This window comes from Takifugu flavidus, chromosome 6, assembly GCF_003711565.1.
Source record: "Takifugu flavidus isolate HTHZ2018 chromosome 6, ASM371156v2, whole genome shotgun sequence".
In the NCBI taxonomy this organism is placed as follows: Eukaryota; Metazoa; Chordata; class Actinopteri; order Tetraodontiformes; family Tetraodontidae; genus Takifugu; species Takifugu flavidus.
The window spans coordinates 370001-393273 of NC_079525.1; the positions used below are offsets into that span (position 1 = coordinate 370001).

At 50.9% G+C, this 23273-nt stretch overlaps 4 protein-coding genes across 8 annotated transcripts; 2 read left to right on the plus strand and 2 right to left on the minus strand.

Annotated features, from left to right (window-relative positions):
- The first annotated feature begins 4954 nt into the window (after window positions 1-4954).
- Window positions 4955-9338, plus strand: lyl1 (LYL1 basic helix-loop-helix family member). Its single transcript, XM_057035546.1, has 4 exons — window positions 4955-5069; window positions 5761-6937; window positions 7839-7933; window positions 8436-9338. The coding sequence occupies exons 2-4, from the start codon at window positions 6501-6503 to the stop codon at window positions 8948-8950; spliced, it is 1047 nt and encodes a 348-aa protein (XP_056891526.1). The 5' UTR covers window positions 4955-5069; window positions 5761-6500; the 3' UTR covers window positions 8951-9338.
- A 1054-nt stretch (window positions 9339-10392) lies between these two features.
- On the minus strand, window positions 10393-15626 carry LOC130527258 (uncharacterized). Of its 2 annotated transcripts, none has more exons than XM_057035527.1 (8): window positions 15162-15626; window positions 14333-14667; window positions 14142-14252; window positions 13628-13750; window positions 12834-13179; window positions 12691-12744; window positions 12307-12617; window positions 10393-12191 (listed from the first exon to the last, which is right to left on the minus strand). In XM_057035527.1, exons 2-8 carry the CDS (start codon window positions 14663-14665, stop codon window positions 11019-11021), a joined length of 2451 nt encoding a protein of 816 aa, XP_056891507.1. In that variant the 5' UTR covers window positions 14666-14667; window positions 15162-15626; the 3' UTR covers window positions 10393-11018. The 2 variants fall into 2 exon arrangements, with proteins under 2 accessions (XP_056891507.1, XP_056891506.1); XM_057035526.1 differs by lacking the exon at window positions 15162-15626 and adding an exon at window positions 14804-15126.
- Window positions 15627-16104: 478 nt separating this feature from the next.
- LOC130527263 (HMG domain-containing protein 4-like) lies at window positions 16105-19540 on the minus strand. Of its 4 annotated transcripts, none has more exons than XM_057035551.1 (6): window positions 19226-19529; window positions 18951-19109; window positions 17324-17378; window positions 17079-17239; window positions 16388-16510; window positions 16105-16287 (listed from the first exon to the last, which is right to left on the minus strand). In XM_057035551.1, exons 2-6 carry the CDS (start codon window positions 19107-19109, stop codon window positions 16243-16245), a joined length of 543 nt encoding a protein of 180 aa, XP_056891531.1. In that variant the 5' UTR covers window positions 19226-19529; the 3' UTR covers window positions 16105-16242. The 4 variants fall into 4 exon arrangements, with proteins under 4 accessions (XP_056891531.1, XP_056891532.1, XP_056891528.1 ...); XM_057035552.1 differs by having other exon boundaries at window positions 18966-19109; window positions 19226-19517; XM_057035548.1 differs by having other exon boundaries at window positions 17079-17378; window positions 19226-19540.
- Window positions 19541-20293: 753 nt separating this feature from the next.
- hmox1a (heme oxygenase 1a) lies at window positions 20294-23214 on the plus strand. The gene is made up of 6 exons (XM_057035547.1): window positions 20294-20548; window positions 20704-20754; window positions 20976-21087; window positions 21167-21382; window positions 21453-21725; window positions 21806-23214. Exons 2-6 carry the CDS (start codon window positions 20711-20713, stop codon window positions 21992-21994), a joined length of 834 nt encoding a protein of 277 aa, XP_056891527.1. The 5' UTR covers window positions 20294-20548; window positions 20704-20710; the 3' UTR covers window positions 21995-23214.
- Window positions 23215-23273: the final 59 nt, after the last annotated feature.

A 23273-nucleotide genomic window follows, 5' to 3' on the forward strand; every position in this document is an offset into this window, starting at 1 on the left:
CACGTGCACGTCGGAGTGCAGCGCAGACCAAAGGTAACAGAGGTTGGACTGTACAGCCTGGAGAACAAGGACAGCCTTGGAAACGGGCTCGTAAAACAAAATCAATCAGAACCGCATTGATTGTTGGGGGAAGAACCCAAAGCAAAGAAGAAAAAACTCTTTCAGAACCTTTCAGACTCTTTTCAGACTCTTTTCAGACTCTTTTCAGAATCTTTCAGAATCTTTCAGACTCTTTTCAGACTCTTTTCAGAATCTTTCAGAATCTTTCAGACTCTTTTCAGACTCTTTTCAGAATCTTTCAGAATCTTTCAGACTCTTTTCAGACTCTTTTCAGACTCTTTTCAGAATCTTTCAGACTCTTTTCAGACTCCAAACCTTGTTGATCCAAAGCACCCTCACATGCTTGACTGATGTGATGACGCTGGACGTGGAGATAGTGGAGTAGTTGTGGGTAGTTGTGGGTAGTTGTGGGTCGTTGTGGGTAGTTGTGGGTAGTTGTGGGTCGTTGTGGGTCGTTGTGGGTAGTTGTGGGTAGTTGTGGGTAGTTGTGGGTCGTTGTGGGTCGTTGTGGGTCGTTGTGGGTCGTTGTGGGTAGTTGCACGCTGCACCAGATCAGCAGAGGCAGCGGTGACGCTTGCAAATATCAGTAGTTTGTCGCCATCTTGTGGCGAGAAGCGAAAAAGGTTCCGAGATTCGAGCCAACAGTGGTTCGGGGCAAAAGGTGAAAGATTGACGTTTCATATTTACACCGAGGCTAAAAAATAGGGTAAATAAGGGTGATTGGATTGGATTTGATGTAAACATCATTTAAGAAGGCGTCTAAAGTTGCTTCCATGCAAGTCTGTTTCAATACTGCGTCATGAAAACATGTAAAATGTTGAGAGAGATAAACAATTCAAAGTTCTAAAAACAGCAGAAATTTAGATGACCCTCCATTCTTAAAGCAGCTAATCTGTGAGTACTCAGATGAACCGACGACATTGATATGGTGGCCATATATATTCTATATGCTCTGAGGCATTACCAGTGGTTTCCAGCTTCCGTCCACACACAGAAAAACCAGCTGGACAACATGTGCAACAACGAGATCCCAGATAATGAAGGAAAACTCATCCAGAACAAACACGGGTCCAAACAGGAAGGCGATATTTTCAACCAGCGTTGAAAAATGAGGAAAAACTGGAAAAGTGATACTGTTTCCTATTTTGACAGGATGGGGGGTGGGTGTGGGTGTGTGTGGGGGGGGGGGGGGGGCACAACAGCCCCCCCCAACAGGCTGGAACGCAGAGTGGAATCTGAGAAATATGAGAAATATGAGAGGAGATGACAAGACTCTTTCCACGCAGTGTCATCGTGGCCTCAGGGCAGACACACACACACACACACACACACACACACACACACACACACACACACACACACGCACACACGCACACACACACACACACAGGTTGAACATCGACCCCCCTCCCCCCAGAAAGGTCGACCAGAACGTAACTTTCTATACTTTTAGAATACTTTTAGTCTTCGCTGACTACCTCAGCATGAAACCCGTAACCATGGCGACGAGGCGCGGCGTGTTTGGCGTCCCCGCGTGATCGTCTGCTGAAAGTGTGCCGCCGTGCCGCCTCTCTGGCTCCCGCTCAGCCGCTGACGCCGGGTTTCAGTGTGAGCGCGCAATCAAGGAAACGATTGATTGGAGCCATTATTGTCTGATTAGCCCAGCGGCCGCGCTTTCCCTGCCTGCTGAGTGAGTCTATTCTGAGGCTGGAAACAATAAAGGAGCCCTCCTCCATCTGCCTTCCGCTCTGCCCCTGAATACCCCCCCTCCGCCACCTCTCCCAGCTTCCCCGGACCGCCGCTCGTCGGATCCCTTCTCCAGCCTTTATGAGGACACCTCTGTCCATCCTGTTTGGAGAAAGGATTCCTCAATCACCTTAATCCACCCTTCGTCTGAATTCCCCCTACCTCGCTTCAACCCCCCCCCCTTCTCTGTCTGACCAACCAGGAAGTGTGAGCAGGAAACAGCTGCCCCCCCCCCCATGTCCGCCCACTCGCTGCTACCCAGGTGCATCCTGGGAATGGTGCAACGTGTCATCGGCATGTAAGAGCTGCTGTTACAGTAACCTTTCTATCGGGAGGGAAACATAAAGCCTCTTTACTTTGACCACAAACTAAAGACGCCATTAACCTTCGCTCCGGCCCGGGTGCACGCGCTGGGCCAGAACATTGTCCCGGGGTCAAAGGTCAGCGGCCGGGGCCGGGGATTACCTAGAGCGTGCGCGCCCGCCGGCGCTCGCAGGATTGTCGGTCACTTTCTCCGCGAAGCCGACTGTGAAAATTACCTCACACAATTAGGCTCCGGTGATTCTTATCACCCGACACACAATAGTGTTTACGAGACGTGGAGGAAACGGGGCCACGGAGCCCGCTTCAGGGAGTGTGTGAGGATCTACTGGGACGCGTGCACGTAACCATGCATCACAACGCTATGTTTTGGCCTTCTAATCTGTGCTCCCCTCTAATCTCATCTCATCTCATCTCATCTAATCTAATGATTAAAAAGTTAGATCAAGTCAAGCTAGTCCTGTAAAGCAGCCGTGGCTGCTAACAAACAGAAGCAGAAATTCCCCTGACACGTCTGAGTCCTCCTGTTCGCTCAGCAAACCTCAAACTAAAAAAAATGGCTATTATTAGCATTAGCATTGTGGGCTGGAGCTAATGCCCTCACGGACCATGTTTACTGGCCTGGTAGGCACACACACACACACACACACACACACACCATCGATACTGTGCGGCACACATACATTAGGAGGGTGTGACAACTTGGCTCCGAGATTAAAACAATCCTCTCTCGATTTCTTCCTGGCTCACTGGAGAAGCGGAAGCTGTCTTTTATTGTGTGTTTCTATTATTGTCCCCATTTACAGTTGCTGCGTTCACACGAGGACTTAAATAACAAGGTCAGCGGCGTGTCCCCCCCCCCCCCCCCAACCCACCAGGGTGAGGATTTGGACTGTTGGTCCGTTGCAGTAAAATCGGGGGGAAACCCGAACTTCACCGATTTCACGCCTGTGAGGACGCGACTATTAAAACGTTTTAACAGATTAAAATCTCCCTCCACGTCTTTGCTGTCAGGACTTTTCAGCACAACTTCGTGTGACATATTTATATAATTTTAAACACTACTTGCTTGTATCCGAAGTCTCTACATTCAAGGTGGAACACAAAGTGAGATGTAATCCCTGAAGGATTCCGCCGTGTCCCTTGTGTAGATTTATATATGTTACAGGCAAATTCGTGCAACGTGTGCAGGCGCCGCGGTGCCACATCAACGGCGTTCTGGCGCTCAGGGGGCGATCAGCCGGAACCACAGCTGCAGCAGGCAAAACGGCGCAGCGGACCATCGAGTGGCGGCTCTGCCCGCTCCCTCATCCTGAGCCACCCGGCACGTTCAGGCCCTCGGCCCAGTGAGCGGTGCTGATGGTGATGGCGATGGTGGTGATGTATGGAAAGGGTGGGGGGGGTTGGGCAGAAAGCACGATGAAGGCCACGACGGAACTGCCTGGCGCGCGTTCCAAAAATTGGGATTTCTTTCCCAGGACCTCGAAGGTCACGCAGCCGCCGCGGCTCCACGCCTGTGTCCCAGCCGCTGACCTGGAGGTGGGAGGAGGCGGCAGGAACGGGCGGGCGCGAGCGTCACACGGAGGAAGGAAGGTTGGCAGCTCTCGCAGAGGGAAGTTGGCCCCTCTGACGACTGGAGCGTTGCTCGTCAGCGCCGCAGGTGCACGCTGACGTCGCTAACGAGTGGAGTCGTTTGCATTTGTGAAAGAAAATGGTGGAATTTAGGTTCAGAGTCAACGTGCAGGTGGATTTGCTGCTTTCATCTGCTAATAGACGTCGACTCCCCTCGCTAGGGTTCCAGATAATAAATGCCATGAATAAAATGACTGCAATTTCAATTTTAAAGCTAAAAAGAATTGTTTTTAACGTGGAAAGTGAGGACAGACGACGTCCGTGCAGGTTCATGCACGTGACTCCGTTTTATAGACAGAAGAGACTTTTGATTGGTACAGACCCTATCATAAAGATGGGATTCTGACAGTAATGTGCACGTGTATAGGAGATTTTCCTGTCTCAACACGTGTGTGTGTGTGTGTGCGTGTGCGTGTGTGTGTGTGGTGTGTGTGTGTGTGCGTGTGTGTGACATTAATATGTCTGCCTGAACATGTGTAACAGTAACGAACGTGTGCAGTCAAACAGTTTGTTTATCACAGTGGGATGTTAGTGGGATATTTCCAGCAGGATTCTTCAAAGTCTGAACTGACCAGCAGACGTAAACCTGTGTGTGTGTGTGTGTGTGTGTGTGTGTGTGTGTGTGTGTGTGTGTGTGTGTGTGTGTGTGTGTGTATTGGATGTGGAATGGGAGGTGGGGTGGTGGAGGTTCCTTATCTCCAGGCCACAGGCAGCTTTTGAGGCTGTTATCAGCGGCCACCATATTGCACTCGCACATCCTCTTGTCCAGCAGGGAGCGGAAAACTCTCCCTGCCCCCCCCCCCCCCCCCGCCATGTCCCACCTCATATTTGCCAGGACCAGGGATATTGTGTCCCGCTGGCAGAGAGAGTGAGAGAACGAAGGGTCGGACAGGCGGACAGTGACAGACAGACAGGGGGACAGGTGGACAGACAGACAGGGGGACAGGCGGACAGACAGACGGGGGGACAGGTGGACAGACAGACGGGGGGACAGAGTCCAGAGTTTGCCTTTGTCCACCTTGTGGTCCCAACCCTGCGTCTGTCCCTCCGGCCGCTGAAGCTCACGATCGTTTCTTGTTGTGTTAGTGACACGTGTGAGAGGAGGCGTCATGTCACACATGTGAGTGTGACAGAGGCTGCGACAGGAGGAGGAGGAGGAGGAGGAGGAGGAGGAGGAGGAGGAGGAGGAGGAGGAGAGGAGGAGGAGGAGGAGGACGCTATATACTGAGGAGAGACGCCGCGCACCCGCCCGCTGGAGTTCAACGGATGATTTGGACAGACAGATGTGCCCCACAGCAGCTAAAACATCTGTGAGTACACGTTTAACCTGCCCTCCAACGTCAGACGTCTTTACTCTTTATGGGCTTTATTCTATCCTTTATTTTATTTTGCCTGCTGCCTCGTGTCTGCATATTTTGGGAAGAAGAGTTAACTGTACAAATGTGGTGGATCATATTTTGAAGAGCACAAGTAAAAGTAACTCCAGATGGATTATAACTTCTCAGAGAAGTACAATCGCATGCAAATGTTAAAATAACCTAAATAACAGCTAATCGGGGACGAGCGGAGCACAATTATCAAGAAATCCTGATTAAGGAAATGACTCTTGAATTTTTAAAGCCGTTTACGTTGTTGACTTGATGGGTTATTTCTGGGTTTTTCTGACGTGACTTTGTGATGTTAATCTATAAATGTCTCGATGGTAAAAATGACACTGGCTGTGAAAGACGGAACTGTTCAAAATAAAGACCAGAACAGCTGCAAAACCCCCAGAAAAAGAAAGAAATAACGCGCAGGACCGAGCGATCTCGAAACGCAGCGTCCCGCCGTCCGGCTGATCTGTGGGTCAAAATGGAAAAACCTAACTCTCATTTTTAGCCTTTTACATGTCGTTCGGCTCAAATTTGACCTTTTTTTTCTATCTGACCTATTTAGGTTGACTGATACCAAACATGCCGTATATCCTGAGTGCATTCTTTTTCTTTGTCTTTTGTTCAACAGCCTCTTTGATATCACTCCAATCTTCAGTCTGGGAAGTTTCAAACGCTTTAAAGGATTTTGACTCACATCCTCAGAACACACACACACTAAGGGGCAGAATTATTCAGAACGGCCTCCGGAGACCCGCTCACAGGCCCCCGATCTGAGGCGCAGGATGCCTGCAGAGAAGAATGTGACTCAGGCCGCCGTACGACACCCGCCGCCGCTCCGCGTAGCTTCCAGGGACGGCGCCATGGAAACGGTCGCCTGTTAAAGCCCGCGCAGAACCAGCCGGCGTGAAAAATGTCCCACTGGCACCTTTTCACTCACATCCTGGGGATCTGAGGAGACCAGAGAGACGTCCGTGTCTTCGGAAGAGGACATCCAATGAGAGACCGTTCAGAGACCACTGCGGTACGAATGTGCACGTGACGCTGACACAGGGAAGAGAGCACACAGCTGAGAAGAACCTGAGTCGGGTACCAGCAAGGTTCCACCATGATGGAGAAGCTGGACCCCGCTGCCACACCTGCCTCTCCCATAGACCTTCCTCGCCGCTCCTCCTCTTCCTCCTCTGAAGCATCTTCCCCAGATTGTGCTTCCACAGAGCAGCACAGCCCCCCCCGAGGAAGGCGTCACGAGATGCTGTCGGCCACGGCACTGAAGACAGGGGCTGCGTGGACACCCCCCCCTCCCTGAGCCCTCCTCCTGGGCTCAACACTCAGCACACGGGGACGGACCAGGCCCCCGTGCCTGCTGCCATGGACGCTGATGAAGAGGAGGACAAACCAGGAGGCCCAACATGTGCCGGAGCTCAAACGGACGGGTCCCCGGCTCCTTCCTCTCCGCCTCCTCTTCTCCCCGCCCCGGCCAAGACCACCCCCTGTCCCGTCCCGCTAACAACCGCCACCGCCTCTCTGCCCCTGTCCTCTCCGTCCTCGGCCCTTCCTCCACACATACCGGTCATCAGCCTCGGACACAGCAAACCCCCCCTCCCGCTCACCAGCACCCCTCTGACCGCCCTCCACCCAATTCCTCACCTGTTACACGGGCCCCACGGGGACCTCAACCGCACCCAGCTGGCCTGCCTGCCTGTTGCCCACCCTGGCTCCTCCGTGGGCCCTGCGGGGCCCCCAGCTGCCTCCCCAGGTCCCCTGTTCCCTCAGCAGTACCTGTCGGCTCACCCTCTGTTCAGCAGGTGAGTCGGCCTGTTAGCTGTTATTAACTGGTTATTATCATCAACCCTGAACACGGTCTGGAGCAGATCTGCCCTGTTTCAAACTATTATTAAGAATTTGCCGAGTAGACGAAAGTGAAATAAAATAATTTGCCTTTGAGATATTAAAGAATTAATTAAGTGGAAGTCTGAATTCTCTTATAATATATGGAATATTGTCATCTAACAGGAAGACAATTAAAAGCACCAGTCGCATAGACCGATTTCTCCCTCACACACTCACACTCACACACTCACGCACACACACACACACACACCACACACACACACACACACACACACTACCCTTTCCTTGGGTAAGGGAGAACTTTTGTTGGCAACAGCGGGGGTTTTTGTATCAGAGGAAACCTCAAACTGCAGGGATTTCATGACATCCCATCATGATTAATAGTTGCGTGGTTTTGTGACGTTGACAGCAGGATGTGTGCAGTTTTAAGGCAACTTCACATTTGTCACCCCAACGTTCGAGCATTAATCATATTTTGGGCGTACCAAGAAAGCTGAGGGTTGATGCTACATTTAGCCGCTGGCTACATTTAACCGATAGCAAGAGCATTGAACAGAGGTTCTTCATGGTTAATAAAGCCCCCCCCCCACCAATGCTTATCTACTCTGCTCTGTTTCACCATCTGTCATGGAGGTCTGGGACTCCGGTTCCCTTCTCACACCTCTGTAGCGTGTTTGTAGCAGGAATCATTGATCTGAAGCAGCAGGTTTCATGAGCTAAATCTCGGCATGAACCAATCCCCAATCGGGCTCCGACCACAACAAACCACTTCTACGCTCCTGCAAGAGCTGCCGTCACTAATTCAGCTCAATTCATGGCGCTACATAAAAAACGCTCCTTGTTTTTCCTCTGTAGTTCCTACCTGGGCCCCTCGGGAGGGAATTACGGCCTCCTCAACAGCCGGATCAAGCGGAGAGCCTCCTCACACCTGGAGATGGAGATGAGCGAATGTGAGTTTCCGATTCAGACACCTTCACGTCTTCTCCTGGATCCTGTGAGCCGTCCTGCCACAGATCAGCTGTTAGATGATGGCAAAAACCGTGGCAACTGCAGCTCAACAAAACTAACCCGTGCACAGTGGTGCCTGAGTCCGCTGTGTCCCACTCACGGTTGCCATGGTGATTCTCTCTTGGTGAGACGAAGCCGTAGATGCTGAAACGGTTTTTCTCACTGCAAGAAGCGACAAAAATGCCTGACGAGAGCTCGAGTCATTCTGTAGTTAATATAAATGTCAGTAGAGCGCTAGAAGGTCTTGGCATGGAGATTATGGTCTGGATTTGAGGTTCTCAGTCCCCCAGGTCAGGGTCGTTCTGGTGGTTGAATCATAGCAGCTGGACTGTTTGAGTTCCACGACGTGCTGATGTCAAATATGCTGCATCACTCTGAATCCGCTGGTCTTCATCTTCCTGTTTATGCCCCCCCCCCATAAGATTTTGTTTCTGTGTCTAACAGGCCCTCCTCAGAAAATCGCTCGCCGGGTCTTCACCAACAGCCGCGAACGCTGGCGACAGCAGAACGTGAACGGGGCTTTTTCGGAGCTGAGAAAACTCATCCCCACGCACCCCCCCGACAAGAAGCTCAGCAAGAACGAGATCCTGCGTCTGGCTGTCAAGTACATCAACTTCCTGGTCACTCTGCTCAACGACCAGGCGCAGGACAAGAGCAGGGATTCGACCGAGCCCCAGCGCGGGGACGAGAGCGCCGCCAAGCTGGGCTCCAGCAGCAGGAACCCGCAGGCCGGCCCGCCGTCGCCCGCCGCCCGTCCCGCCATGGCCAACGCCAACAGGGACAGAGACTCCACCGACTCGGTCGCCGCTCTGGCGAACTCGCCGTCCACATCCAGCTGTTATGGCGACACAGACAGCGAGGAGGGCTTCGGGACAAAGACCTCGCTGGTGACTCACGACATCCTGGGGAAAGTCAAGGGCCAGATGAGGATGGTGGTCGCCACGAGCGACGAGCGGTGACGACAAGAGATCAAAGGAGACGGATCTTTACAGATATTTGATGCGTGTTTCCTGTAGTGGCGTGCAAAGATTGCATTTGAAGCAGATGGATTGTGAAACGAGCTTTGACTGCACCACTTTGCTCGGACATTTTTCTGCCATGAACTATGCAGAGACGAGCAGAGATCCTTTTAATCTGCACCCCAGCCAGGACTTGGGTGACGATGGACACGTGAAAAACCCGAACCTGTAATCGCGCAGCGTTCCTGCAGCTCTGTTCTGAGCCGATCCGAGTCGCAGTTTCCACTGTTCCTGCTGTTATTGTCAGGCCAGGGTCACCTGACCCGCCCGGTGTTGCGACACACTTGCGCCAGACAGAAATAAAGTGTTTAAGTTTGCTGTTCCTGAATTAACATCCTCTTATTGCGCTCTCGAGACTGCTGCGCGTCAGCACAGTTTCAACACACACACAAATGTTTTGCCGTGTTTGCCGAAAGTTTGGGGAACATCCGCGTATCCAGTGGAGCAATCTGCGGAACGCTCGCACACGTGAGGGCGCTCGCTTTATTTCCACACCTCTGCGGAGGTCCAGACGTCACGCAGAATTTAGTGGGAGCAGAATTTAGTGGGAGCAGAATTTAGTGGGAGCAGAATTTAATGGGAGCAGAATTTAGTGGGTGAGCAAAGAGTTGTGGGCAGAAAACTGGCGAAAGTGAGCCATGTGCGGTCGAGAGCGAGGAAGAGGAGATCTGGATGTTGGAGTGCGGTTAAAGATGGGGCGGCTTTGGTAGCAGGATGGTCTGCGAGCGTGGAAGCCTGGCAGCCATGAGCGGGAGCTGCCGCCTCTCTGCCCGTGTGGTCGCTGCTATCAGGCGGCCAGGAAATGCCTACAGTTAGTGCTGTCTCATTGACGGCCAACGAGTTTCCTGGGGGAGGTGACAGTGTGTGTGTTTGTGTGTGTCAGGACGTGCTGGCTGGTAACCGATGTGGACAGAGGAAAACCAGAGAAGAGACAGTCACCAGGATGCTCTGGGAACCTTCACACACCCAGTTTCGGGGCCACAAAACAGGAAGTGGTGCTTTCACAATACATACGGTCACCTCTAGGCTCATGGCGTTCCTCTCCGACACGCCCTGAAAAACAGCCGTTGCAACTAAACGGCTATAAACTAATGCTGCACCCATGTTGGGAGTATTAAACTCACTCTTGTTGTGCTGCTACAGTTCTTACAGGACTGTTTACGCTCCCTAATCTGAGACCAACGAGGGCGATTCTCGCCAGCCTGGCTGGACAGATAAGGTTCACGCCTCCGTTCCACTGACGCGGCCCCTCACAACCGCTTACTGGTGTATCTGTATTTAACCAGTCACCTCCAGACTAAACCAGCGGGTACAACTTAATGAACACTAGAACTATAATTGACCCTATATGGCGACACGGACATTTAAATGAAACGTTTGAATTAAAACTGGAAACAATAGAGGGTCCTTTAATGTTGCTGGGTTAGTTACATACGGTAAAATGAGCAGAATACGTGAAACACCTCTATATTCTTATTGATTTTTACACTTTGCGTAAAAGCACCAACATTATTTGCTGATTTACCCATTTAGACACATTCATTCATTCACTCATCAGCAGAAGTCATGAAAACCATGAACAAAGGTTAGAGGCATATTCTGAAAACAACTTGCATTAAAGCCCTTTAAAAAGGAAAGAAACATGAAAGAAGACTGATTAAAGCTTCGATTTATGTACAAGACGAATTCAAGATATTTAAATGACAAATGTTCCGACTCTCATTCACTTTTGAACACTTTCCCTCCTTTTTGTACCACAGAGTTCATGCTTTTGCTCCCCGCCTCGGTCACGCCGTCCGCGGCGCCGTCCCTCCCCCCCGACGCGCTTCTGCTGCTCAGCTTCCGTCTCCCCACCTCAGTCACAGCCGATCCAGCAGCCGCCCCCGCCGCTCCGCCGACAGCACCGCCCAGAAAGACGCCAAGCACCAGACCCAGCAGCGCGCCAGCATGACGACCACGGGCACCCGCCGAGCAGCACTTCCAGCTTTCTCCCACACCGAACTCTCGGCTACCATCTTGGCCCCCGCTTTGGCGCGGACCCCATCTTCCCCCACAATGGGCTCTGTGCCACCGTCTTTGCACCGGCGCCGATCCCTGTTCCGACCCGCACCGAGCCGTCCGCTACCAGTTTGGCCCCCGACCCGACTTTCCCCCAGACGGGACTGGCCGCCGCTGCCTTGGCTCCAGATCCGACCCAGGCAGAACTCTCGACCACCACCTTGGGAACTCTGTCTCCCACTAGTTTGGACACCTGACCGGCGCTTGACCCCACCCTCTCCCACACGGGGCTTTCAGCCACCATCTTCTGGATGTCCTGCGCTCTGCTGCCCACTGTTGCCCACACGGGGCTATTCTTCACCCTTGTCGCCCCGCTGCCGACGCTTCCAGCACCGTTGGACATGAGCTTGTAGAAATGTTGAGCACAAGGCTGCATTTTCTCCATGACGGACTGAACGAGGGAGGGGGACAGGTGTGACAGTGAGACGGGAGGAAGGCTCTCGATATTTACCGCTTTAACACTCATCTCCGCCTCGTCCCGCGTCCTCTCGATCTCGTCCTCTTTTACTTCCTCTTCTTCTGCCTCAGCCAGCGGCTGCAAGTAGGGATAAAGGACACGCCTCTGAGAGCCGAGCTGCCTGACATCTGCTCGCCCCTCTTCCTCTACTTTATTCCTCTTTCTCTCTCTGACTATCTCCATCTGTCTCTGCCTGACCCTGTCCTCGGCCTCCTGAAAAGCGGGACAGGAGTAGCACTGTCCACCAGCTTCCTCCACCGTCTGCTCCACGTTCTCCAACAGCTGAGACACATTATTTTGATGCTGCAGATCACTTCCCAACTCCAGCACATGAAACCTGTCCCTGCACTTCTCCACAAGCTTTAACAGATCCCCCCGCTGACCGGCAATGTACGCCTCCACGCCACCGCCCCTCTTGCTCTCCTTCAGTCGGTCGGCGTGAGTGAACAGAACAATCGTGTGTTTCTGAACAGCTTCGGGGCCAAAAACGGACTCCAAAGCTGCCAGAGCCTGCAGCTCAGTCTTTGCAGGCTGGTCCAAGGGGACGCAGAAGAGGAATACGTGAGGACCGGGACTGGACAGAGTCACGCAGGCGGAGATCTCAGCCCGCACCTCGTCCGGAGTTCTCTCCGAGTTGAACCAGTCTGGGGTGTCCACCACCGCCACCTGCAGGCCAGGAGGAGGAAATACAGCGTGAAGAGTCCATTCAAGGCTCATTTCTACCTTTCATGTCACGATAATGTAAAAATAAAGTCAAAATACAGCTGTTTTTACTGCTTACCCGTCTTCCTTCTACCACATTCCTCTTTTTCTCACAGGCCTTAGTGACGGCAGTGAGGCTTTCGGGGAGGGTCTTGAACTCCTCCTGCCCCAATATGACGTTGCCAGCTGTGCTTTTTCCTGATCCAGATCGCCCCAGCAGCACCAGACGTAACTCCGGAGCAGATGAGACAGTGGGGAAGGAAGAGGAGGAGGAGGAGGTGGCTGATGAAGATGGTGAGGAGGTGGAAGAGGAGAAAACAAGGAGCTGAGAAGATGAAGTCAGCGACACCTCTGAGGGTCCATCTTCCGCACCGCTGAATCGATAATGGCCTGATAAAGTGAAGTTCATGAACATTTGGAACCCTTTCTAATCATCAGAAGCAACATTTATAGTCTTACGTACCCGTCTGGCTGGGAGGTGGTTTCACTTCAGGTTTTTGGGAGAGAATAGCTCCTCCTACACACAAACATAAGCGGTGCCATTTTGATCTGCTTGTGGAACTTTCAGAAGTAAAATGAGATGGAGCGCACGGTGCCACGTGTTACCTGACTTCAGTCTGGGACTGGGGCTGCTGGTCACCTCCCTCTCATAAGGAGACGCTGACTGATGGTCGGCATAAAGTCTGTTGTGCACATGGCTCAGACCTGCTCCGGCCTCCATCCCATTCCTTTCTCTGTCCATGGAGGTGGTGCGCTCCTCTGGTCCATCACTACTGCTGCGTGGTTTGGCATCACCGAGGTGTTGAGAAGCTTTGCTCTCTTTTCGCTGCTCCTTTTGAGCTCTGTATTCCTCCATAAGCTCTTGTTTTCTCTCCTTCACTCTTTTTTCCAGCTGCCGTTCCTGGTCTGTTTTCATGTGGAATTCTCCACTTTCCCTCACCATGCTGTCCACCTGTACGTGCATGAAAAGGTGTTGCTGCTTATCCAATTACAAGGATTTAACTGAAAACCCTCCCACCCCATAATTATGTAAGACCTGTAAGAATGTGACCTTTCAATAGGCTGATGACATGACTGAAACATGTACCTTCTTATTTGCCGACTGATTGCCATTTGCTTATTTAAAAGATGATTATTTCAGTTTTTCCTGCCTACACACATATCAGGAACTCGTTGTGCTGCAACTAAGCACCAGCAGAGAGGGAGTTTGACCCCCAACCTCTGAATAATAATCAGTTCCTCAGGCAAGTCAAGGTTCAAGCCACGTTTACTGGATAAATATGTAATGTGGAATTTCATTATTCAATCTATGCGGAACATTTTTAGGATAATCAAACAACATTGTTTTGAATGTTGGCGGTTGGGAGCGCTCCTTGCAGGGCCGCGTTCCAGCTTCTTACCTTCTCCAGCAGTTGCTGCACCTGCTCCCTGTTCTGCTGCTGACGGTTGTTGAAGACATGGTACCTCCCCCCACACTGAGCAATCAGCCCTCTTAGCCCTGGGGGTTGTTTCTGCAGGTATTCCTGTAGCAAAAAAGGTCGTTTTAAGTTGGGTCGAATAGTCTAGTGCAGCAAATGAGACCGAAGCAGCGCGGAAGGCACGTCTGGTCGGTCGCTTAATCACATTTGAGAGAATTCAAAACATGGTTTTCTGCTCATTTTTTATCTGTGATTTATATCTGAGGCTGAAGCACAATGTGTATTGGAGCTTGGCTGTTATTACATGTTGAACTATGGGTCATTTTGACTGTTAAATACGAAATAAGGCTGAACCACATCTAACTTGCGCCGGTCAGCTCATTTTACGACACTTGGCAATATAATCAAATGAAATCGTTAGCTTAATTATTAAAGATGAAACTGGGAATAAATGTTCTTATGGAGCACGCGGGCTATTTGAATTTATTTGAAATACCTCTGCTTTCAATCTCATTAAATAGTCTCCACAGGTCAGCAGGACTATGGTGTGAGCCAGAACCTCCTCCCCAAACAGCTCCTGCAGCTCTGCAGGCACCTGACTGTCCATCTGACAAAAGCAGGGAGAAGCTTTTCACCAAAGAGGCATTAAAGGAAGACTCGCTCCCTCATATGTTGGGACGGACCCACCTCTGTGAACTGGTTGACAGGCACCAGCAGGAGAATGGCATGAAGGCCTGGTGCTACCAGGGTTACTGCCCTCTGCGTCTCCTTCCTAACGCTCTCCTCCATCTTGCCTCCAGACCAGTACCACCTCGGTGCCTCCACAAGCCTGACGTTCCTCTGATCGAATGTCCCGCTCCGAAGCTGGCAGCTCCTGGAGCTGCTGACAGAGACGGGGGACAGCTGACCCAGGATGGTGTCTGCCGACGTCGTCTTGCCACATCCGATGTTTCCCAGCAGGACGAGCCTCACCTCGGGCCCCCAGGACCCATAGGGACTCCCTGTCCTGTGTCCACTCATGGCTGTGGGGGGAAACACGTGTTAATGCGCAGTAAAGCTCAACGTTCGGACTCCAATCCAGACTTCTAAACGTTGATATCTGCCTCGTCTCTTTGATCATTACGAGGATTCCAACATTTCTTTCTATTATATTCTCACATGTTCCAGATGACTGGACAAGGAATGCCATAAATGATATTAGCAGCCACCTAAATGAAGCTTTTGTTCCTTCTTTGCTCTGATTGGATCTCAACATTTGCCACACCTCAGCCGCCCTGTCCAACTACATTCTCTTTAGTGATAACTTTAATCATTTAGGAGAAACGCAACACCTTCTTCTGCAAATGTAAAGTTAGAATCGGCACTAAACCAAACCTGTAAAAACGCCACTTCCGTCTATTGACACCCGCAGCTGATAGACGGCAAATAAAAAGTAAAAACCTCAAATCTGCTGCTTTAGCAGAACTCAGCCCACACATGTACTTTATTAGCTCATAAATAAGAAACCACACTCAGCTGTTAGCAGTCGCTGAAGCTGTCTTCTCGTCTTCTGCGTCCCCGTTTGTTCAGCGGACATCAGCTGCTCCTCCAGACGAGGGCCGTGTGGACGTCGACTGGCTAATCCCGACTGAAACCTGCCTTCTCAGGTGAGCACACGCCTCACCACTCCCAGCTGGGACCTCGTGCACATATCAAGACGCACGAAAATGTGGTTTTGGTTTTTCTTTTTTCCACACACAACAGGTTCCTTTGTCTACATAGTGCCAAACATTCCAGGACGGGGTGGAGGAGGTAGGTGACGGGGCAGCCGGAAATCATTTCGCCTTGATTTTACCTCCATAATTTAATGCTAAGCGTAGCGCGCGCTAAGAACAGGGAGTTTCGGCTCTTATTTAGCCTTAGAAGCTAAAATTTGGTTGGTGTGCTGTTGTAGTTTTTTTGACACATATGGGCACTTCAAAGTCAGAGGAAGGTTAAAAGAATCTTGGCTTTAAAACTGTTCTACACAGACCAGTTTCTGTCTGAGCTGTGACCTGGTTATGGACTGTGGGCGGGGCTAAAGCGAGCTGAAAACCTGTGGTATGTAAAAGGAGGGCTAAATAAGGCCTAATCCTGACTGTAACAGCTGTATCACCGCGCCTCAGCTTCATTCCTTAAAACCATTAACCTGTGAGGTTCTGCAGGTTAGATGCTCGGTGTGCCGGGCAGGATTAAAACTGAAACTTGCGTTTGTTGTACGGTAACCTCACAGCAGAAGCAGACGCAGCATCTATGAGCGGCCAAGCCTAAACCCTGCTCTCCGTGCCCATAAACGCTTTCTATTTGTTCCATCTAGCGGCAGCGGCCACCGTCTAAGGTGCATGATTGATGCCGCTGTGAAATCCCATAATTACAGGTCGACGGACAGAAAATCAAAGGTGTCTGTTGAGTGAAAGGCCAAAAAATCTCCAGACACATCATTTCACCGAAGGAGCAAAGCCGATGTATTTAAGCGCCTCATCTTAAGGGAAGAGGAACAAAAACAACTTTTCACAAAAGCAATAATTTAAAGTCCTCCAGTGTTTCCGAAGGTGCTGGTCAGTGATCCTGAGGGTCACTTACATCCCCGGCATCAGATAGGCGATGTTTTCCAGAGTGGAGGCCTTAAAATGCAAAAGGTTCAGATGTTGCCTGCACGTCTGTATCCAGCAGAATTTGGAGACATCTTAAGGAGGAAACAGGTGGTGTGGACGCTGCTCTCACCAGGCTGTGCTGAGTGCAGCGTCCCAGCTCAGGTATCTCTGCAGTGAGGACGGTGAGCGGAGCCAGGGCACAGAGCAGCGAGTCCAGGAGGAGGGACACGCTGTTGGACACGCTCACCCACTTCTGCAGCAACGCAAGGAGGCAAAGATCAGCTGCAGCTGAACATGCAGGGAATTCACAACTTTTCTGACCAGTTTACAGCAGCTGGAATCTGCTGTAGTGTGCCAGGCTGGGCTGTAGTGTGCTGGGCTGGGCTGTAGTGGGCTGTGCCGTGCTGGGCTGTAGTGTGCTGGGCTGTAGTGGGCTGGCCAGGCTGTAGTGTGCTGTGCCGGCTGGGCTGTAGTGTGCTGTGCCGGGCTGGGCTGTAGTGTGCCGGGCTGTGCCGGGCTGGGCTGTAGTGTGCCGGGCTGGGCTGTAGTGTGCTGGGCTGTAGTGTGCCGGGCTGTAGTGTGCCGGGCTGGGCTGGGCTGTAGTGTGCTGGGCTGGGCTGTAGTGGGCTGTAGTGTGCTGGGCTGGGCTGTAGTGTGCCGGGCTGGGCTGTAGTGTGTGCCGGGCTGTGCCGGGCTGTGCTGGGCTGTGCCTACTTGAAGCGAAGCTTCATTTATACCAGTTCCAACTCTTGACACGTTCACATCGTGACCAATAATTCAGCATAATAAACATTTTAAAATTCAAATTCCATTTTGCTCACTTTAGTCCCCTTTAGATGGAGGCCAATCAGGGACAAGGCCTCCCCCAGCAGGTGTAGGTGAGCTGCGACACTGACAGGATTCCATTCTGAGGTGCACGTGGTTCCGAACGGGGGTGTGAAAGCATCGTTGGCTGAAGCGATTGGACCACACGTGTAACCGACTAAAGGAGCTGTTGGTTTAGGAGCAGGAAATGACGAGCAAAAGCTGTCTGGAACTGGAGCGTCGGGATGTCCCACGTCTTCAGCTGTGTTGGACCGTTCCCGACCCCCCCAGTACCCGGACATGGAGCTTGGACTGGTCTGGGGGAAATCGAGGGACAGACAGGGTGATGTTTAGCAGGCAACACAATACTGCCCCCTGCTGTTCAGAGCATAAACGGCGACTTCTGTTAAATTTCTGTTCCTGTTTCTCACATTTGTACCTGGAATATTTTTGAGCTGAAGAAAAACAAATATCTTAAGACCAGTTTAGGGGACAATATGTGACATAACTGTTGTGTGTGTATATAAGATAACATCATTTTCATGTATACACACACAACAGCGGAACAACAGCGATGTACACACACCTGTCTCACACGTGCAGCTGAGCGTCCAACCACTCAATCACCCAAGCCCTAATCCTACTTAAGACCTTCTTGCAGGTAGGGATTTAGTCTGCATAAACAGAGCACCCCACCCACCCACACACACACACACACACACACACACATATGTATTCATACATATGTATTCACACATATGACACACAGGACCTGGGACACACAGGCTGGATGAGCCTGGAAGAATCCTAGACGATAAACATCGGCTCTTTTCCATTCTAGGGTCTGTAGCAAATCATTACCATGAGATTTACACGATTCACCATCGTGGTTGCACCCGATATTTACTGGAGACACACTAAACTTAACGTAGCGTGGTCGGAACGACAGCGATGTACACACACCTGTCTCACACGTGCAGCTGAGCGTCCAACCACTCAATCACCCAAGCCCTAATCCTACTTAAGACCTTCTTGCAGGTAGGGATTTAGTCTGCATAAACAGAGCACCCCACCCACCCACACACCACACACACACACACACACATTTATCAAACAGGTCTTGTGTATCCTGAAAAAGGAGCCAACTAGCACAGGCCCATTAAGCCAAATGACTTTAACGAGTCAGCTCAAATTATCAACACATCTGCCGTTAAGGGCCAATGTTGATCAGTCCAACAGAACAGAACCCGTCTTTGGAGCGGCTATTGTGGAACCGATCGGGTGGTCTGGCACAGGCCAGCGGGCACAACCACCAAGTGTCAAAGGTCAAAGTGCATCTAAAATATAATAACTACTGTAAATAGCACTCAGACTGTTCAGACAACAGGCAGGTGACGGGGGCCACGGGACGGACAGTCCCCCTGGTAGCAGCGGCCCCTGGTCTCTTCAGCGCCCCTGTGGCTGCCACCAGGGGTCCCACTGACTCCCACCATGACCCAAGCTGGTGCTGCTCAAACCCTGCACCACACACACACACACACACACACACACACACACACCACACACACACACACACACACACACACACACACTTATTGCTTTTATTTAGCGAGGAACGTAATGGAATCCCAGGTGAGGTCAGCAGGAATCTTCAGTTATTCCAGCTCCACTGGACCGGGCCCACACAGCTGCCACTGATCAGTCACACTGGTGATGGGGGATACAGATCTCTGGAAGCTTCTCTGCACCACTGAAATGGATCCTTGATGTGTATCTTTTCACTGAACCCACACATTTATAACAGACCCGATTCTCATGGAGCGGCAACATTAAAATCTCAGAGCAGACCTTGAGAGTCGATGTTCTCGTTAAAATACACCCGTCTAAACCTCAGAATAGCTCACCTCGTTATGGTCGTCTGAACTGAAGTCCTCAAACTCGGACTCTAGTTCCTGCAGCTCCTTTTCATCCAGGAGGAAGCCTCTGTAGGAGCTTCTTCCTTCTCTGGGGCCCACCTTTTGTCCACCCGCCTGTCCTCCATGATCCATCTACAGGTAAACGTCCACAGGCGACAGTGCTTCAGTCTGACATTAGCTACAAAAACAGTTTTAATTGCACTTTATATTAATGAGAATTACACCTTTTAAACACTCTGTTTATTTACCGTCAGAAATGTGCTCTCAGCTAAAGAACCTCGCGTACTTGTACTAAGTGAACTCTTAATACAAAGAAAACACTCCGTCCAAATCAAAGTATAAAGCTGTCCAGACAGTTAGTGCCCGTTAAACACACAGACGCGTTTTTAAATCTCGCCGAAATTAAATGTACGTCTTTAGTGCAGGGGGGGAGTCAGTTCATGGTCAGATAATTAGGACACATGTGAACCCAGAACCCTTCGTTTAACCGGGTTAACGCGTCCATGAAATCTGCTGGCTCACGCTTAGCGCTTCCGCTCCTGCGCCTCCGGAATCTGCTGACTCATGATTCGCGCTGAACCATTGTGTTGTTCCTTTAAAAACATTACCAACCGGTTCGAAAACTTACGTTGATCCTTTTGCCTCCCTTCAATAAAAAAATAACATAAATTGGCCATCTTACTTCTCAGGTTTGAAGCATAATCTACATTTAGGGCCCTACTGCGTATAAAGCCTGAAGTGGATGATTGACAGATAGTGTAAATCCAGTCTACAATCTGCAATCTAGTGTGGTTATTGCACTTTCATTGTATAAAACCCTTACGTAAGGCTGCAGGCTCTAAGGGTCAGAAATATTCAGACACAGCATTATTTTAATTTAAAGCTTACAAGATTTAATTAACCTATTTCCTTTACTGTGTTACTGTGTATATTATGTGTTGTTTGAGCCTGTACCACCTCTAAAAACACGAAAATGCTGTTAAAATGGAGCCGTGGTGAAAGAGCACCGAGCAGCAAGAACCCATCTTCCCTTTAAACGTTTTAAACGTTTCCATGCTGGTTTTCGGTGCTCCTCTGGAAACATCCAATCGTGCCATTTCTCGCCCTTTCTGATGACCTGGCAGCAGCTGACACGCTCACATGACCGTTCTCTCCGTGCCATTAGTCACTGTTTCAGTATTTACTTTCTGGCTCCAGAAATACGCGGTCATGTTTAAGGCGAGCTCCTCCCCCCCAAGTTCAACTTTGGAGTTCCAAAGCTGCAGGGTCATGCTTAGCGCTCTCCCCACCTCCATACTTTTTTTCCTCTCCCATTCCAGGGCAGCGTCGTGATTCGTCCCTCCCCCGGCAGCTCACGCAGTCCAAGTCCGCCCTACTTGTTTTCCAGCTGAAATTGTTGTGTCATGTTTAGCTGAGGTGGCTCATGGCCTTCCTCTTTCCTCTCAGCGGCTGCGGGGGAGGAGGCAGCTCATATAAAAGAGGAAGGCTGCTGCTGCCACACAAAGCAAACGCTGCCGATCCAGAGGGACAACTGAGCCGCCAGCCGGACCTGCAGGAATCCATCCAAGCCAGTGAGTAAACTACCAACACAGACATCGGTTTCATGCTTTGAGTCCGGTCGCCTTTTTGATGCCGGCGCTGCGACACGGTGTCGGCAGCTGTGTCAGGAAAAGATGCTTCATTATCCCGGGAAGGAATCTCTCTGATATGGTGCCTTTCATTTCAGAGACACAATGGAAGCAGACAAAAAGACCACAGCACAAACTGAGTCCAACAGGTAAGTCTGAGCCAGTCTGATTCATCCTTAACCCCCCCTCGGTGATTTAAGGCTGCCGTAGGATGCTGTTCCAAGCTGTTGCCGGGGCGAAAAGTGCAGTTGTCCGTGTGGCCTTCATCAGAACCACATCTGCTCCGCTCTCTCATGTCCCCCCATCTCATCATGCACCCGATTAAAGACGTGTTTTTGATGAGACTTCCTGGGATCTGTTGTTGCTCCAGGGACCTGTCGGAGCAGATCAAAAAGGTCACCAAGGACGTTCACGTCCGAGCAGAGAGCACCGAACTCATGCTGAGCTTCCAGAGGGGGCAGGTCACCCTGCAGCAGTACAAGGTACCGGAGTCCAGCCCGTCTGATGTCACCTTTCCTATCTCGTGTCATATCGTAACTCCTGATACCCCCCCCCCCCCAGCTGCTCCTGTGCTCGCTCTATGAGATCTACCTGGCACTGGAGGAAGAGATGGACAGAAACTGCGACCATCCGAGCGTCGCTCCGATTTACTTCCCAGCCGAACTCGCCAGGCTGGCGGCCATCGAGAACGACTTGGAGTTCTTTTTTGGCCCGGACTGGCGGGAGAAGATCGTCGTCCCCGCCGCCACCGAGCGATACTGCCACCGCATCAGACAGGTGCGTCTGCTCGCCGTCGCGGTTTCTGCTCCTCGATTCAGAAAATAACCACAGTTGAATCCTCTTCTAGATCGGGAAGGAGAACCCCGAGTACCTGATCGCCCACGCTTACACCCGCTACCTGGGCGACCTGTCGGGGGGGCAGGTGCTAGGTCGGATCGCCCAGAAGTCCATGAAGCTGGGCGGCAGCGAGGGCCTGTCCTTCTTCGCTTTCCCCGGCGTCTCCAGCCCCAACCTGTTCAAACGGCTGTACCGCAGCAGGATGAACAGCGTGGAGCTGACGGAGGAGCAGCGGAGCCAGGTGCTGCAGGAGGCCCTGGGGGCCTTCGAGTTCAACATTCAGGTACGGGTGGCTCGGACCCCGAGGGTGGAGGGGCAAACAACCGACCTCACGGGGGGTTTCTCTCTCTCACTACTGTCCAGGTCTTTGAGGATTTGCAGAAAATGCTGAACGTGACGGAAAACGAGCCTGGCGTGGGGACGCCGCGGTCCAGGCCCGCCACCACGCTGCAGGTCGGGGGGTCCATGATCCAAACAAACCCGCTCTTCAGGATGGTGCTGGGGCTGTGTCTGGCTCTGGCTACAGTCAGTATTGGACTCTATGCTCTCTAGAGGCGACGGCAAAGAGACACTTTCCTAATCCAGAACACTGGGGAACAACTAGAATTTTTTTTTTTTCATTCTGCTGCGTTAGATTTTTATGCTGATTAAAACTAAAACTAAAACCAGCGCGTCAATTTCAGTTTTTATGCTGATTAAAACTAAAATTGACGCGCTGATCCCAAAATGGCAGTTTCTTTTCCCTCGCACGTCGGGTTTTTTCTCCACAGCTTCCCCTCCAGATCAGCCAGGTTCCCCTGATTAGCAGCAGTCACATGGGCCAGCTGGTTCTGATGGTTCTGACCCAGCTGAACCGGTGCAGTGACCATCGATATCTGCAAACAGAAAGCTGTCACAGTAGGAACTGGTGCTGCTCTTCTCTTAACCTTGTAACCACAGGCGTTCCCTCTTAAGCTCTATTCCATTTTAGGCTGTTTGTTTTAGTTTTACAAGCTTGTAACTGTTCCATCTTAGAGTTTTATTTACAGAGGAATATATTCATATCTGCTCCTGCTACTTCGGGTCATTCGCGCCTAAACAACCCCGACTCCTTTTGCTACATTTGCTAGTTTCACCAACGTCAGCGCGTTTGTCAAACGTGCTGACTCTGCATATTTTAAAGTAGAACCTGGTGGTCAAGACGAGCCACGGGCCTCCTCGAGAAGATCCGAGTGATGTTGGAGATCGCAGATTTAGACATTCACGAGGGTTCCGCTCGTGGAGGATTGGATCAGAACCAGTTGGATGGGTTAGGGTTAGGGTTAGCACGTGATTTGGGCCGATCAGAGCGCTCCAGGAGGTCGTCCGCAGGTTGAACCCTAGATGTGCAGACACGTACAGTAGCCACATCCCAACGTGTTGGACATCGTTGCAGTCGTTTCTTTCACATTTCAACGGCAAAATGTGTGTAAAACACACGCACACGTCGGTTAATTAGGGTATTTTTCATGTTTTTTTAGGAATCCTAGAGTTCAAAAACTTGATGCGACAGAAAAAAACTGAGCTCAAACTTTAGTTTAAAACAGCCGTCAGACCGAACTCAACAACGCTCGGGTGTAATATTTATTCTGTTTTCTGCTGTGACACAATTCCAACTATGATCTTTTACTGTTTGTGAAAAATGCTCAATGAAGAAATAATGTTTTTAAACTCAAACTAGAGTTTTGTACGTGTTAAATATGTAATGCCTATTTTTCTACGACTAATATTCTTGAATAAAACTTGAAATCTGACATGTTGTTGATGAACGTTTGTTGGAGCTCCAGAGAGGTGGAGTTCGGCTACATTTGGA

Coding starts and splice junctions, on each gene's coding strand:
- lyl1 (XM_057035546.1), top strand. CDS start 6,501: ATGGACGCTGATGAAGAGGAGGACAAACCAGGAGGCCCAACATGTGCC. Junction 6,938..7,838: donor GCTCACCCTCTGTTCAGCAG/GTGAGTCGGCCT, acceptor TTTCCTCTGTAG/TTCCTACCTGGGCCCCTCGG. Junction 7,934..8,435: donor GGAGATGGAGATGAGCGAAT/GTGAGTTTCCGA, acceptor TGTGTCTAACAG/GCCCTCCTCAGAAAATCGCT.
- LOC130527258 (XM_057035526.1), bottom strand. CDS start 14,900: ATGTTGAGATCCAATCAGAGCAAAGAAGGAACAAAAGCTTCATTTAGG. Junction 13,180..13,627: donor TGCAGCAACTGCTGGAGAAG/GTAAGAAGCTGG, acceptor ATGCACGTACAG/GTGGACAGCATGGTGAGGGA. Junction 12,618..12,690: donor ACCACCTCCCAGCCAGACGG/GTACGTAAGACT, acceptor TCACTTTATCAG/GCCATTATCGATTCAGCGGT.
- LOC130527263 (XM_057035548.1), bottom strand. CDS start 19,109: ATGGATCATGGAGGACAGGCGGGTGGACAAAAGGTGGGCCCCAGAGAA. Junction 17,379..18,950: donor ACGAGGTGAGCTATTCTGAG/GTTTAGACGGGT, acceptor GATTTCCCCCAG/ACCAGTCCAAGCTCCATGTC. Junction 16,511..17,078: donor TCCATCTAAAGGGGACTAAA/GTGAGCAAAATG, acceptor GCGTTGCTGCAG/AAGTGGGTGAGCGTGTCCAA.
- hmox1a (XM_057035547.1), top strand. CDS start 20,711: ATGGAAGCAGACAAAAAGACCACAGCACAAACTGAGTCCAACAG. Junction 20,755..20,975: donor GCACAAACTGAGTCCAACAG/GTAAGTCTGAGC, acceptor TTGTTGCTCCAG/GGACCTGTCGGAGCAGATCA. Junction 21,726..21,805: donor CCTTCGAGTTCAACATTCAG/GTACGGGTGGCT, acceptor ACTACTGTCCAG/GTCTTTGAGGATTTGCAGAA.